General features: G+C 29.3%; 1 protein-coding gene across 1 annotated transcript in view; it reads right to left on the bottom strand.

Moving 5' to 3' along the window:
* LOC123655542 overlaps positions 1-3,375 on the bottom strand; it is a 103,898-nt gene extending 100,523 nt beyond the window's left edge. Inside the window, exon 1 of the mRNA XM_045591316.1 lies at positions 3,245-3,375. Coding sequence (XP_045447272.1) covers positions 3,245-3,293 — 49 coding nt within the window. The 5' untranslated portion in view covers positions 3,294-3,375. The remainder of the gene's footprint in view (positions 1-3,244) is intronic.
* Positions 3,376-14,916: the final 11,541 nt, after the last annotated feature.

A 14,916-nucleotide genomic window follows, 5' to 3' on the forward strand; every position in this document is an offset into this window, starting at 1 on the left:
ATTTAGGTGAGCGACATATATGATATACAATGAAGGCTTACAAGGTAGCTACATATATGGTCTTAACATCCTTATGGATACACTTTATGAACAGTCGTTATACCTAATATTTTTATTAAATAAATAAATATTTAGTTAAACTATAATCAGACTATCTATAATAACCTATTCTACTGCAATTTGTGCTTTGTCCCTAAGGTTTTTTCCCTTTTACTGCAATTTTAAAATCAGTTGCACATATTCCTATAAAGGTCCTTGAATAGTCCTTGATCGCGAATTAACTTGCGAAGATTTAAATCATACTTACTGATTTAAAATAAATAAATACATATATATTAACATATATTTAACATTCACACACAGTCGGTCGTCTGTACCTATGGTAAGCAACTTAATGCTTGTGTTATAGGTAACAGCCGGCTGATATTGCTATATTTTTTAAAAAAATAAATATAATAATAATATAATATAATAATAAAATAATAATAATTACACCCCGACTCAGAGTGGGAATAGAGCCCAATACCTCCTAGAGCAGAAAACAGAGTTACTCAAACTGCGACAACGGACTAGTCCTAACGGTTAACCTAATTTTTGGAAAATAACTTATAATAAAAATTTTCATACTGTTACTTATTATATTATATAAAATATAAAATATATTTTTAAATAAACTTTTAAAAATTGTCCATAAACAATATTAAATTAAAATTTTTATTTTGAAATTCTATTTATTTATTAATATTTCAAACTTATGCTGGGTCAGTCAGTAATTCGGTCAAATATAATTATTTCACATATTTCGAATTTTAATAAGTAAAGTAATTAACGAATTCAAAATTACTGCATAAAATTATTTAAATTACCTCTCACATAGATCAAGACGTTAACAAATACAAATTGTAATTAAAATACGCGTATAAAAACTTTAGTGCTGTTTCACTAAAAATATGGGTCTAACTTAATTAAAATACTATAGTTAATTTATATATGTGGGTGTTAATAATAACACGCTTATGTTGTGAATCTTGATAATATATAGACAGTAATATGCAGTCAAAATAACGTTTTTCATTTTTTTCTTCAGACTTATATGTTAATACAAAACCTCTACTATGAGCATATACGTTCTATTTGTATTTTGTTACATAGTTATTACGTTCGTATAAATAATGAGTTATTATAATCGTTACAGCTATTTAAGATTTTATTGATTACAAAGAAACATATTAATTATTTTTTCAGTTCCGTTTACGGCTTTGTAATATATAATAATAATAAAATTTTGAAAAGTTATCCCTACTAATAATGTAAATGTGAATGTATGTAAGTTTGTATTTTACGCTTTCACGCGAAAACTACTTAATCGATCATCATGAAACTTTGTATAGGTAAATATTCTTGGAGGTATTAGATACTTCTACATAGGATACTTTTCTAATACTTATTTAATAGCTTTCAATGCGGGCGAAGCCGCGAGTAAAAGCTCGTAAGCATATAAAAAAGGCTGAGATGGCCGTAAAAGAAAAAGCGTACAATGCTACGCACAGCTTACAGGCTCGGTAGCGGCGCACGCGTAGATCGAAGTTACGCAACTGTAACAATTGCTAACCACTTGCGATAGTACATAATTATTTCTTAGCAGTTGGATCAAATAATTAATCTAAAGAAATATAAATTCTTATTAATTTCAAAAACTTTTAAATCGATGTTTTATTTCACACGACATTATCAGTAAAATAACGAATTAAATCTAATTCTTTAATTCTGTGCCAAAACACTTAATTATATAATTAAAAATATTTTTATCTTTAATTTTAAACTAAATGTTCTTTATACTAAATATAGCACAGCTATTATTACTTTTATTAATTTTAATGTACTGTCAAATATGAGGTAACAAAGATATTATAAAACGTTTTATTTCATAATAAGATTTATTTTGTATTCTTTTTATACAAAATCTTAAATTGTTTTAAATCATGAATCATACGGAATCCTTTTGGCGAATAACACTTTACATATAAATTAATAATTAAAAATTTGTGAAAATAAATAAATGCATCATACATAAATAAAAACTAATGCAAAATATCTATTCTGAATATAAATTTAAATCGATCATTGAATAAATTAGTTTTATATTATTTATTAAATTATCTGTAAAAGCTGTTCGTTTAAAGCATGTTATTGTTCTTTTTTTTTAGTAAAATGCACTTCATCTATTGAGTATATAGAAAACGAAAGTACAATTCACGGTGCAAAAGTGTGATCAGCATAATATATTATTGAATTAGATCAATTCAAGCAATTTCTAATCTATTACATAAGCACGTGAAACTTAGTTGGTTTATTTCTTCAATACAAATTTATATTATTCTAATATTTAAATAAAAAAACAATGCGTATTTTTGTTTTTATCATAATGATAACATCGTAAAATTACACAACGATCAACAACAATTACGTAAATTTAATAATATACTTTTTGCATTCGACTACGTGTAAGAATTTTTTTTAAAACAGCGTTAAATATTCAAAAGAGAGTTTATTTAAGTTGCATGAAGTGACGCAAGAGACGAGAAGAAAGTTACGTTTGATTATATTAATTTGACTTTGAACTGTTTGGCTTGCATTTTTGTATGCTTTAATTTTTTTGGAATTTTTATTATTGAGGTTAAAATTTTGATGTAAGAAATATTTATACTTATAACGTATATTACTGTAACGTATTTGACGTAAGTATGATAATATTTTTATAGTAATTAATTTTTCAGTTATAAGCAGTCATTATTGTTGTTACGTACTTCAATTATTACTTACAAATAAATTTATGATAATTATAAGTAAAACAGTAAACCTCTATAAATCAAGTGTGGAATAATCCTGTTTTGTTTTCCTGTGCAATTTAATTGATGCAAACGCATCGTGAAAATTTCAACCGCAGCAATGTAGTTCAATAAATAACGAGTTTATTTGCGAATTTCAATACTTACAAGCTTTGTGATAAATTAGTCAATTGTTTGTAAATTTTATTTTTAATTAGTACTGCTACTACTATATTTGTAATACTTATAAAGTACTAAATTAATATATTATAATTCTAAGGTAATTTTAGAGTTAATCATAACTCACTTTAAGTTCAATATTTCTTGAAATGTTATTTGTAGATTAAAAATTGGCTGAATTGATAATTAAAACATTTATTTTAGGTGTTCATAAATTATTTCCTGAAAGTGCATACCTGCAATAATAGCTAGCGTAAGAAGTGCGGTAGCGCTGAGAGACTTCATCTTAGATCACTGAACACGAACACTGCACTACACTTCACCACCGACTCATAGCGCGACTTGACGCGCGAGAGTTCAGCGCGTTAGTGATTGCGATACCAAGCGCCGCCGTGGTAGGTAGTGGGGAGGTCAGGACTAGGAAGCGAAATGTCAGGGATACAGACTGGATGGGGAGATTTTCGTTTGCAAGTTTTTCGTATTCGATATTTCAGTATAATATAAATTCTTTTCAAGTTGCAATGAATCGAAGTTCGAAAAGAAGTCGATTTGTTATATATAACAAAAACATTAAATTAAATTGTTTTCATTTTCATTTTGGTAAATAGACTTTTCTGATCTACGAAATGGTATGTTAGATGGATTTCGATTTTAGAAATGGTATTGACATTTTTTTGGTTGTTATTGTAATAAGAAATAACAATCATTCAATTGTAAAAAAAAATTATAAAGTATATAATAAGAATAATTCTGTGAAACTGCTAAAATTCCAAACCTTTTTTTTCTGCGAATTTAAAACAAAGATAATCTATACTTAAATTGCAAGATATTCAACAGTGTATAATTCAAATAATACAGAATTCTTCACAAGCGTTCTATGATTTCATAATACTCGTAATTTACCTTTTAAAACTGGTCAAGGTTTCGTTAAATCGTAATTTCCTTCAATTGTGTAGTGATGAATGATTGGAAATCAAATTGCTTAGAAGAACAAATTCCTATGATTACTACTAAACAAATCACACATTGCTTTTTTATTAGCATAAAGTTACTTTATATGTTTCTCATTAAAGCCTAGAATAGGATTTGAATAATTAATTTCAATTTATATATATAACTAGCTGACCCGGCGAACTTCGTATCGCCTAACACAAACTTTATCGTATGGTATTAAAGTTCAAATTGACTTTTAAGTATTATCACAAATCTTTTGTATGGGAGTATAGAAAAGTGTTGTTTTTAGACTTTTTCAGGAAATTAATTTTTTTTTTGAATTTTTCTCTCCGAAACAACCATCCTCGTACTTCAAGGAATATTTTAAAAAAAGAATTAGCGAAATCGGTCCAACCGTTCTCGAGTTTTGCGCTTAGCAACACATTCAGCGACTCATTTTTATATTATAGATAACTATCCTTCTATATGTTTATATAATATTTAAATACAATTTTTAAGTATATGCAACAATATATAAATATATTTATAAAAGAAAAAAGTATATTTCAATGTTATCTATTTCTGAGCAAGCGACTGCGGGATTGCGTTGATGTCTTTTCTTTCTAACATAAAATTGCATTATATTTTTTTTTTTCGTTCATTTCTACGGCGAACTTTTTGCGATAGTTTTTCTAAAAGAAACTTTTTAATAATCATATTACAAAATGAGACCCTTTGAACATCCCACTGCTGGGCATAGGTGTCGTCTTATATAAAGGAAACATATTCTCCACTGAAAGTTTTTGTAACTTTGTATTCGTGTGAGTGTCAACATTTTCTTGCGATACATGCACGTTTCCTTTTCTCCAGCATCATAAAAAAATCAGCAAACAATGAGAAACTCTATATAACTATAACTTTTTCATAATCTTATATAATTGTAATAAATTAGGTAATATTGCTTTTCATTGAAATATTACAATGAAATGAAATTGTAATATGTTTCACATATAAACGCAGTTCAATAAAATTTAAAGAATCCCTATTAGTTATAGCTCTTGATCTCAGTTTGTACATTTAATAATAATAGTTCGTCATTTGCACCAATAATACATAAACGTATTCATTTTGAAAATAAATCTCAACATAACCCCTATATTTATGAAGTTGCGGGATTTTTTGTAAAAAATTACAATACTGTGCCATGTACATCAACTTATTTATATGTGCCACGGCGTGTTTATTATTTCTTTGTACATAACTTTTCTCATATAGTTCATAATAATTTTATCCCAAGTCATATACGTAAATTGTTACACGGTGGCTGGGTCGACCTTGTGCTCGATACCAAGAAAGTCTTGGTGTTACAAGCATTGGTTAAATTAAAAACTTTTTATATCACTTGTTTTTTTTTTTTTTTTGTTTAGTGTATTTCTAATGGAAATTACTCAACATGTTTTTGTCTAATTTCGAAGTACGCGTTTAGCAACACAGGTGTAGTCAGTCTTTATTAATAGAAAATAAAGTATATCAATTAAATGTTGTGGATGTTGATACTTTTAAGACTTTATTTTAAGTTATGTCTTAGTTTCACAATGACGTACTATCCGATCTAAGGCTGGTTCTATGTTCAAGACGGATTTCGTCTTCTTCTAACCTAACAATATTCAGTACAAGATTCAATTCATTGGCCTTAGTCCGTCTATTGAAGACGATTTAGACAGTGTCAAACAGACACTGTGTCGCCTAGGACACTCTTCATGAAAACGCAGAGTTGCCTAAGCTCTGCGCCACCCTCTCGACCTCACTGGCTAGGCCCACAGGAACGACGAGTCGATACGTGTGGAGCCAATTCGGCTGCAGGAGTCTTTCGCATTTTAGAGCTATGCCACGAATGCTTGACGAAGATCCCATTCCGGGTTTCAAATGAAGTTTTCGTTCTCCAGGACCCTGATGATTTTAGGTTAGGCTAGGTTTATCCCTCGGTCGCCTTTTACGATCCCCACGGGAAGAAAGAGGGTGGTGCTATTCTACTCGGCCGACACCACATGGTAAAGTACAAGATAATGTAAATGATTAATACAATACTCACTATTTATTATTACAATATGTCACATTTTTTTTAATTATGGAGTTATGCTATATCAAGATTTTTTGAAGAATAACCTTTTAAGTTTTAGTTTTGGGTCTTGTCAATAGAACTATCATCTAAAAAAGACCTTACATAAACATTGTTTTACTATTGAAGTGCTTTTAAAAATTACAGGAATAAAAATTAAAAGCGAATAAATTGTGATTTTAATTTTTTTTTAAAGGAAAACTTTATACAAAATGTTCGAATCGGAGTTAAATTTTTAACAACAGGTTTTTACGTTTTTTTATTTTTATTTTTAGCTAGTGGTAAGAAGTAACAATATATATTTAATATATGCAAACAGTAGAATTATCAGATTACATTGTTCAATGTAACTTACACAAGATCAATTTATTCAATTATTCACTGCGTCGTTATCGATTTTCTGATAAGAGCAATGCATCGATGCAAGATTACATAAAGCCGAAAGCGATCTGTGTAACACTTTCCATTTCGCGAAGGTAGCGACCGACTGCCCGCATTACTGACACAGTACATACAATAATCAACCCACTTGTGTGATAATAATCATTATTAGGTTTGTGTATTGTTATATAATGATATTATTACACTTATTGGATTATTCGTAATTGTAAATTGTTCGCTTTTTATTTTAAGGGTTCCGTACCTCAAAAGGAAAAAACGGAACCCTTATAGGTCCACATCGTTGTCCATCTGTCTGTCAAGACCCTATTTCGCAGGAACGCGTGGAGGTATCAAGTTGAAATTCATACCAAATACTCAAATCTACTGTCCCTTGGAGCTGTGAAAAAAATCAAATTTGTAAGCCAACAAGGTCAAACGATACAGCCATTTATACTGAAAATTTAAGGCACTCGCAAGGGAATCAAAACCTACTGCTCCCCGTTAACTCAAAATTTTGAAATTTGATACCAAGCAACGTCTTATAAATAAAGGTTTTATTCACATCATATTAAATTTTTAGTTACATCATAAAACAAAAATATTTTAAATAATTTTATTTGTACGGAACCCTCGGTGCGCGAGTCAGAGTCGCACTTGGTCGGTTTTTTTTCTCTCTAATTATACAATAATGTCTCGTGCAGCAAATAATCGCAATGTTTTTGCAAATTTTATATCAAAAGTTTCAGTAAAAATCTAAATTTTAGAATAATCATATTTCATCTGCAATTTTTAATGAAATTTAAAACAAAATGAACAATCCTTCAATTTAAAAATCAAACTTTTTCAACGCTCTGTTCTTTTATATTTATTTTGATTTTTCCATTTAAAAAGCAATGTAACCTTAAAAGCAAGTTCGATATACATTTTAGATATCTACCTAGGAATTGCAATACGGAAAACTGGATCCGGTAATCCGGCGGATCCGGTATCAGTATACATCTGCCGAATCGGGTACCAGTTGCAAATTTTCGGAAAAAACAAGGTCTGTTAAAAGATAAAGCATGGTGCTTGTGTACGAATACTTTAACGCTAAGGTAAAATACTTGATTGACAGTTTAAAGTACGATGATATAATAGATGCGTTATCGTATGCTAAAGGTATTTGACTCTATTAAAAGCTAAAACAACACTGAAATTGCTTATTTATTATATCATGTTATGCACTGATTTATCCGAAGCGCTACATGCCACAATTAATGAGTGTTACATTACAGTTACAGCAATATTGATATACTTACAGAATTTTAAGAAATACTACAAACTAGGTATATTATGGTGTTCCGTAACGGTAAGCCGTTTGGCTTATATCGAATATCGATAGTTTTATCGAATATCCGAATAAAAATCTATCCGTAACGGAAACCGATATAAAGTTTCGGATAATTTTGAATATGGGGAACGAATCTAAATAGTGTATATTGTATTCGGTTTTTAGATTATGCCGTGCACGTCCTTTTTTATAATAACGTCAATCAATTAAACAGATTAACAAAAATATTTTTCTTCTTTACTTTATAAGTACACGCGTGTGTTTAAGTAGGTGAAGTTTTTCTAATGAGTAGTTTAGAAAACGTTACTGTATTAATTATTTACGAGTTGTGTTAATTACATCATAACGTTAGGCTCAAAATTCTGATTTCGAAGTGATGTCCAACAGACCGACGCATTGCAAAATAACATATGAGGAAATAAATTACTTTATTGATTACAAGTTTTTGAGTAATGTTGCGAAATAACAAGCTGTTGTTTAAAAAGGCGTGCTTTTTACGATTGATTGTACGCAACATTTTAGCGGTCCGTAATCTTAAGATTTTTTCATACAACAATAAAAGAATTACGATAATTTAATTTAAAAATAAATATCTATCGCAGTTTAACTATTACACATTTTTGTTTAATTTTCTCACAAAAAATAACATATTTAATGAATATATAATTCACAATTAACCAACCTCATGTACTTGCTAAATGCAACAATCGTAAAAGAACACAGGGTCAAATTACGCGTCTGTAATACATTAGCGAGAGCTATTGTTGAAATAATAATTAAGCAATTTGTTATCAACCGGCCCCATCTCGTCTAGCCATTGTACCATTACCTTAGGGTCCTCCCTTGTATCGCCATTTCAAACATCGTGTGGGGTTAAAAATAAACTGAAGAGGTCAATTTATACTGGTAAAGTATTATAATTTATACAGACAACGACACAGACGTACACTTCAATTTATTTAAATTTAAATTTTAATTCAATGGATTAAAGTTGTTATTTGAAATGAAACAAATAACAAAATATTATTGATATTATGAAAATTAAGGTATGTTATAATATTAATGTGGTCATTTATAAATCATTTATCATACAATTCGCGTTACACATATAAGGTTTTTGTAATGGGTGCTTTGTCTAGATACAATTGAATTGTTTCGTTTGCTAAAAGCTTGTAATTGTTGCACAGCCGTTATCGTAACTCATTTGCATCGTATCGTATTATTCTTATAAGCTACCAAAATTAGAAAATACAATATTCGACAATAATGCAGCTCTTGGAACGAAGGTTCTTGTTTCGAACTCTTGTTATGTGTGGCCTTAACATTTTTTAAATATTTGAAATATATTATCAACCACAATAATAACCTTGAACCTTATTCAAATAATTTATATAAATTAAAGATACACTAATAAATATTTAATACAAAAATAAAGGTAAATAATGGGTAAATATTAATGTCGCGCGCCTTTTCTTTACTAATTAAGTCGAAAATTTATGCATTAATTAAAAATAATAGACACGTTACACTACAATTTCTGAGGTGGTAAGGGCAAATCAGTGCAATGTACGCCCACTTACATCTCCTAGCGCGAAGAATCCAATCGATTTTTTTTTTATCCTTCTATAGGAGGCTTAGTTGTAAGCTAAGATCTACGACGTCAATAAATTTAGTCAATGCCCTCGAAAGGACTTTGAAACACTTCTACATTTCTAAAAAGAAACCATTCCTTTAAACTAGTATAAATTCTTAAGCAATGATAGCAATATAGTTTCGCATTTCGATTTGTCCGTTCAAATCGATTGCTTGGTTTGAAATTTAAGATTATATTTATTCAAATTGTAATATGTTGTAATTTTTTTTTTGCAATCAATTTTTTTATGGTATTTAAGGTTATATTTACAGTTATTATTTAATTTTGATTATTACTTTAGATTTCTGATTTTGAATAGAATATTTCCTGCGATGCTCTAACTTAATTAAAACAATTTATTAATATACTCCTAAAATAAAATAAATTAGTTTAAGCGATATTTCTACTGTTCATAAAACAATTCACAACTTCGGAACTAAATATTTACAGATAGTTTTGGTATTGGAGTGTCTGTTTTTAATATTAAAATAATCGCTTACTTAATTTTAAATTAATACTAAATACATATATGTGGATGTATACACGGTACATATACCAAAATAACATTTTTTTTTTTACAATTTTTGTCTATCTGTCTGTCTATTTATTTGTTCTGGCTAATCTCTAACGACTAAATAAATTTTGATGGGACTTCCACCATTAGATAGCTGATGTAATAAGTAGTAACTTAAACTAAAAATAATATATAAAAGTATTAGAAATTTATTTATTTGATGTGCTATCCCGCTCTATTCCGTTCTGTTCTATTATTCTATCCTGTTCTATTTTGTTCTATTCTGTTCTATTTTGTTCCATTCTGTTCTATTCTGTTCCATTCTGTTCCATTCTGTTCCATTCTGTTCCATTCTGTTCCATTCTGTTCCATTCTGTTCCATTCTGTTCCATTCTGTTCCATTCTGTTCCATTCTGTTCCATTCTGTTCCATTCTGTTCCATTCTGTTCCATTCTGTTCCATTCTGTTCCATTCTGTTCCATTCTGTTCCATTCTGTTCCATTCTGTTCCATTCTGTTCCATTCTGTTCCATTCTGTTCCATTCTGTTCCATTCTGTTCCATTCTGTTCCATTCTGTTCCATTCTGTTCCATTCTGTTCCATTCTGTTTCATTCTGTTCCATTCTATTCCATTCTGTTCTACTCTGTTCTACTCTGTTCTACTCTGTTCTACTCTGTTCTATTCTGTTCTATTCTATTCTGTTGTATTCTGTTCTATTCTATTCTGTTGTATTCTGTTCTATTCGGTTCTATTCTATTCGGTTCTATACTATTCTATACGGCTCTATTCGATTCGATTTTATTTTCTATTCGATTTTCTACTATGGAAGGAACAATCTTTACTATGGAAAGTTTTGTTTTAACGAGAAAATAATAGTTTACATAAATGTAAATATACATTCTTAGACGTAACTGTAATAGTATTAAAAAAAAAATATAAAATAAATGTTATTATCTATTTCACATCACCGTAAGCTATTGAAGCGTGAAATTCGACCAGTTGAGCTTTTCTATTACAAGTATGTATATTCCTAAGAGAATAAAAAGCTTAAGTAAAAATTTATTGTTATTGAAGACTGAATTTTCTATTTTAAAAATCATTTGTTTGTCAATCTGACTGTCTTTATTTTACGCTGCATACTGCGCCGAAACTACTGCAGTGCTATTACTCAACGGCTTTGATTGAAAACGAGATGGTACAGTACACAGAATACGTAAATAAATAAAAAAACCTTCGCTGACTTTGTGTGTCGCTGTGCTAATTAACTTTTATCTAATTTTTAATTTTTTCTAAATATCATATTCTACTCGAACCTAAACAAAATTCTCATAAGAAAATCAATATATCTCATATTGAATTCTAAAACATATATTTCACTCTATTCGAAGAAGATTAAGTTCCAGTTCCTTCTCGATAACATGCTAAAAAACCTTAGCTATTGGTACATATTTGCATGTCAGTTGCATGCGGAGTTCCTACGCAAACTGTTGCAGTAAAATTTATTGCAAATGGTTAGTGGTTACAGTAAAAAAAAAACATTTAAAATACTATAAACGGAATATTGTGAAACATTATAACATTATTATGAAACGTAATAATGTGTTTTTGTTTTAATCACTGAAGCTTTTTAATTAAATTCTTTTTTTTTCTCTTTCAGTACATTTACGAAGGTCCTATGTGTTAATATTCGATGAATCACTTGTCAGAAAGGAAAGATAAATAGCTCTACCCACGACTTCTTTCGCGCTTATTATCACTTTCATCAAGAATATAAAAAGATATTCGCCAGTTTAAGATAAGTCGTATGTTCAAAGATTCCTGAATATTCAGAATTTTACACTTAATCTATATATATATAAATGAATGTTTGTCATTTAATCATGTTATGATCTGTAGTGTTGTTCATAAGCCCACAAAGGTTTCTGAGTTAGTACGACCAAAAAATAAGCATAGCAACACGCGCAGGGTACAGCTAGTACTAGATAAAAGTGAAAGAGATAAAAGATTAATTGAGAAATAATGCTAAAAAACTGAAATATTTACGAAATCGGTAATAAAATCGGAATATGTTTATATCATCATCATCATCATCATTTCAGCCTATCGCAGTCCACTGCTGTACATAGGCCTCCCCAAGTTCGCGCCAGAATGTTTATATGAATTGTAATAATTTATGACAAGTACATTTATAGCGTGCTCTCAAAAATACTTTTGCATATATCTTTTTACATAAAATATTACATGTTATAGTTTTGTTATAAGCACAAATTACACAATATATAACTCTTGTGTAACATATTTCCTATAATTAGAGTATCGTGTCCGCAGCTGGCTGTCAGTTAGAATTATGCATTGTCATTAGTCGAGCCCATAACAACAATTAACAAGAAGGACTGTGGGAAAGACAGCATAAGGTCATACTCCGAGATAAGCCTTGAGATTAACGTCCAGCACGTAAACAAAGTACCGAGACTAAATTTTTAATTCAAAGGTTTAGTACTTCGTGACCCACTGGACAGGAAAGGTAAATCTTTACTAAATTTTACAATACACTGGTTGAGAACGCGCTCTGCAATGTGGCGAGATTGCGGTTAGATATTTAATTCATAATGGAAAAATATATTTTTGAATCGCGCCCTACCTCAGAGATATAACAAAATTCACTTTTACTTTAATGTTCTTCTGTCACTGAAACGAGCATAGCAAAAAAAAATAGGTATTCCATTACATCGCGTGCTAATTCTTTTACTTCAGTACAAATAATTATATGACTTTAACACAATATTTGGATTTAAATTGTTCGTTAAGTGTATTACTAATTTTAATAATTTATTTTTGGATATAGATTTCAATTAAAATGTACGCCTTTAGGCATTTACTAATAAACAAGGTATAAATAATAATTGTCTTTGCAGGCAAACGAAGGAAAACCGACTTCAATTATATCGACAAGTAATACAACGTAGGTAGTCAAGTGAATACGTATTATCAAAGATTACTCCAAAAGTTGAAATCATATCTCGATAAAATTTAAATGTGACCACATGATAAAGCGATCTTTCGATTAAATTAAAAATCATCAAAATCGGTACACCCAGTAAAAAGTTATGCGGATTTTCGAGAGTTTCCCTCGATATTTCCTTTCCAATAAAAAAAGAATTATCAAAATTGGTTCATAAACGACGGAGTTATCCCCGAACATACATTAAAATTATATATATATATATATATATATATATATATATATATATATATATATATATATATATATATACTATATATATATATATATATATATATATACGAATTCAAGTAACCTCCTCGTCAAGTACTATATATATATATATATATATATATATATATATACGAATTCAAGTAACCTCCTCGTCGAATTGAGTAACCTCCTCCTTTTTTTGAATTCGGTTAAAAACTCGATTTCTTAAAATTGATCTTATCCAAGAAAAAATTTTTTTAATAGAATAAGCCTATACAGGTCCCACAGTAAGGTTAAGACTATTTCTCTGTGCCACAAACTGTGCTATTTTAATACTTGATATGGGTCAAAATAACAAGTAGGTATAATAAGTAGTAGAATGAATAAGTAGAATAAAAATGTAAAAGTCAATTGTATAAATATATCATCATCATCATTGGCCTTAGTCCATCTATTGCAGACGATTTAAACAGTGTCAGACAGACACTGTGTCGCCTAGGACACTCTTCAGGAAAACACAGAGTTGTTAAAACATATAGCACTAATATTATTCCTCCATAAGCGCATACGTTGCAGAATAAACAACAATAAAAAATGATAAGAAAAAATGATAAAAAATGATAATATATAATATCATATAATATAGATCTTTATATGAACATTCATTATAATTGTTTTATTACATTTGTCAAATTTTAATTCTAAAACTAATTACCTTTTAATGACACTTTTGTTTTGCCCCATGTCACGAAAACTATTTGCTAAATGTGTTGAAATACAAACGTACATAAGGAAATATGCTTAAGCTACTGTCCCAAATAAGGTATAAAAGAAAGATTAGACGTGAGTCTAGATTTAGTTCGCTACTTTTAAAGAAGTATTAAAATACTTTTATACGTATTCTTATTATAAGATACGGTAAGATATGGAAATATGGTATACTTTATTATTAAAGTTATACTTACTTTACTTATTAGGGTATATTTAAGCTTTATTATGGTACACTCACCGGCATAAATCATTTATGGTAAATGTTCTTCTTTCTACCCGCACTGAAAAAAAAATTTTTTTAAGCTACTCCAAGCATTTAATGACTTTAACGGGTTTATCATTTTTAGATAAGTTCTTTTGTCCAGGAAATATATTTTCATCCCTAACTAGCTGACCCAAAAGACGTTGCTCAATCTTGCAATGTTTCAAACACGTGAAGTTTAGGTGGTCTGCTAGAACTTTCTAAATTTTTCAAATTTTCTTCGCAATTTACACAAAGTATTGAAAAACTTAAAAAATGATAAATAAAATCGTTAAAGTTGTTGTTGAGTTATTGCGTGACCAAAATAAATAAGAATTGATTTTTATGTACAGAAAAAAATATTTTTAACAATTTTTAAACTCCTACTCAAAACCATTAATAATAATTTAAAAAAAAATTAAATCAAATTGAAATTTAATATTTTATCACGTCTACATTTTACTTACGACCTTGTCGCTAATAAAAATAATTATATTAGCAATGTGAGTTATAGTGTCGTATCCGTCACGCAAACGCTGTGCAAGTCGTATGTCGAAACAAGTTGGGCGATACCCGTTCGAGTGCCCGCGGCTCGGAACGCGGAAACGCAAGCTTAACAGAATTTACGACAAAACACGAATCGCACGCTCGTGACGCGAGATTTTATCTGGATTGGAACACTGGATCACACTTTAAGCCTTTATAGCCCTTGCTATCTCTCCACATAGAGAAATGTATCCAGACGACGAAAGTAGGAAATGGAAAGGTTTCG

Source organism: Melitaea cinxia, chromosome 1 (genome assembly GCF_905220565.1).
Source record: "Melitaea cinxia chromosome 1, ilMelCinx1.1, whole genome shotgun sequence".
NCBI classification, from domain to species: Eukaryota; Metazoa; Arthropoda; class Insecta; order Lepidoptera; family Nymphalidae; genus Melitaea; species Melitaea cinxia.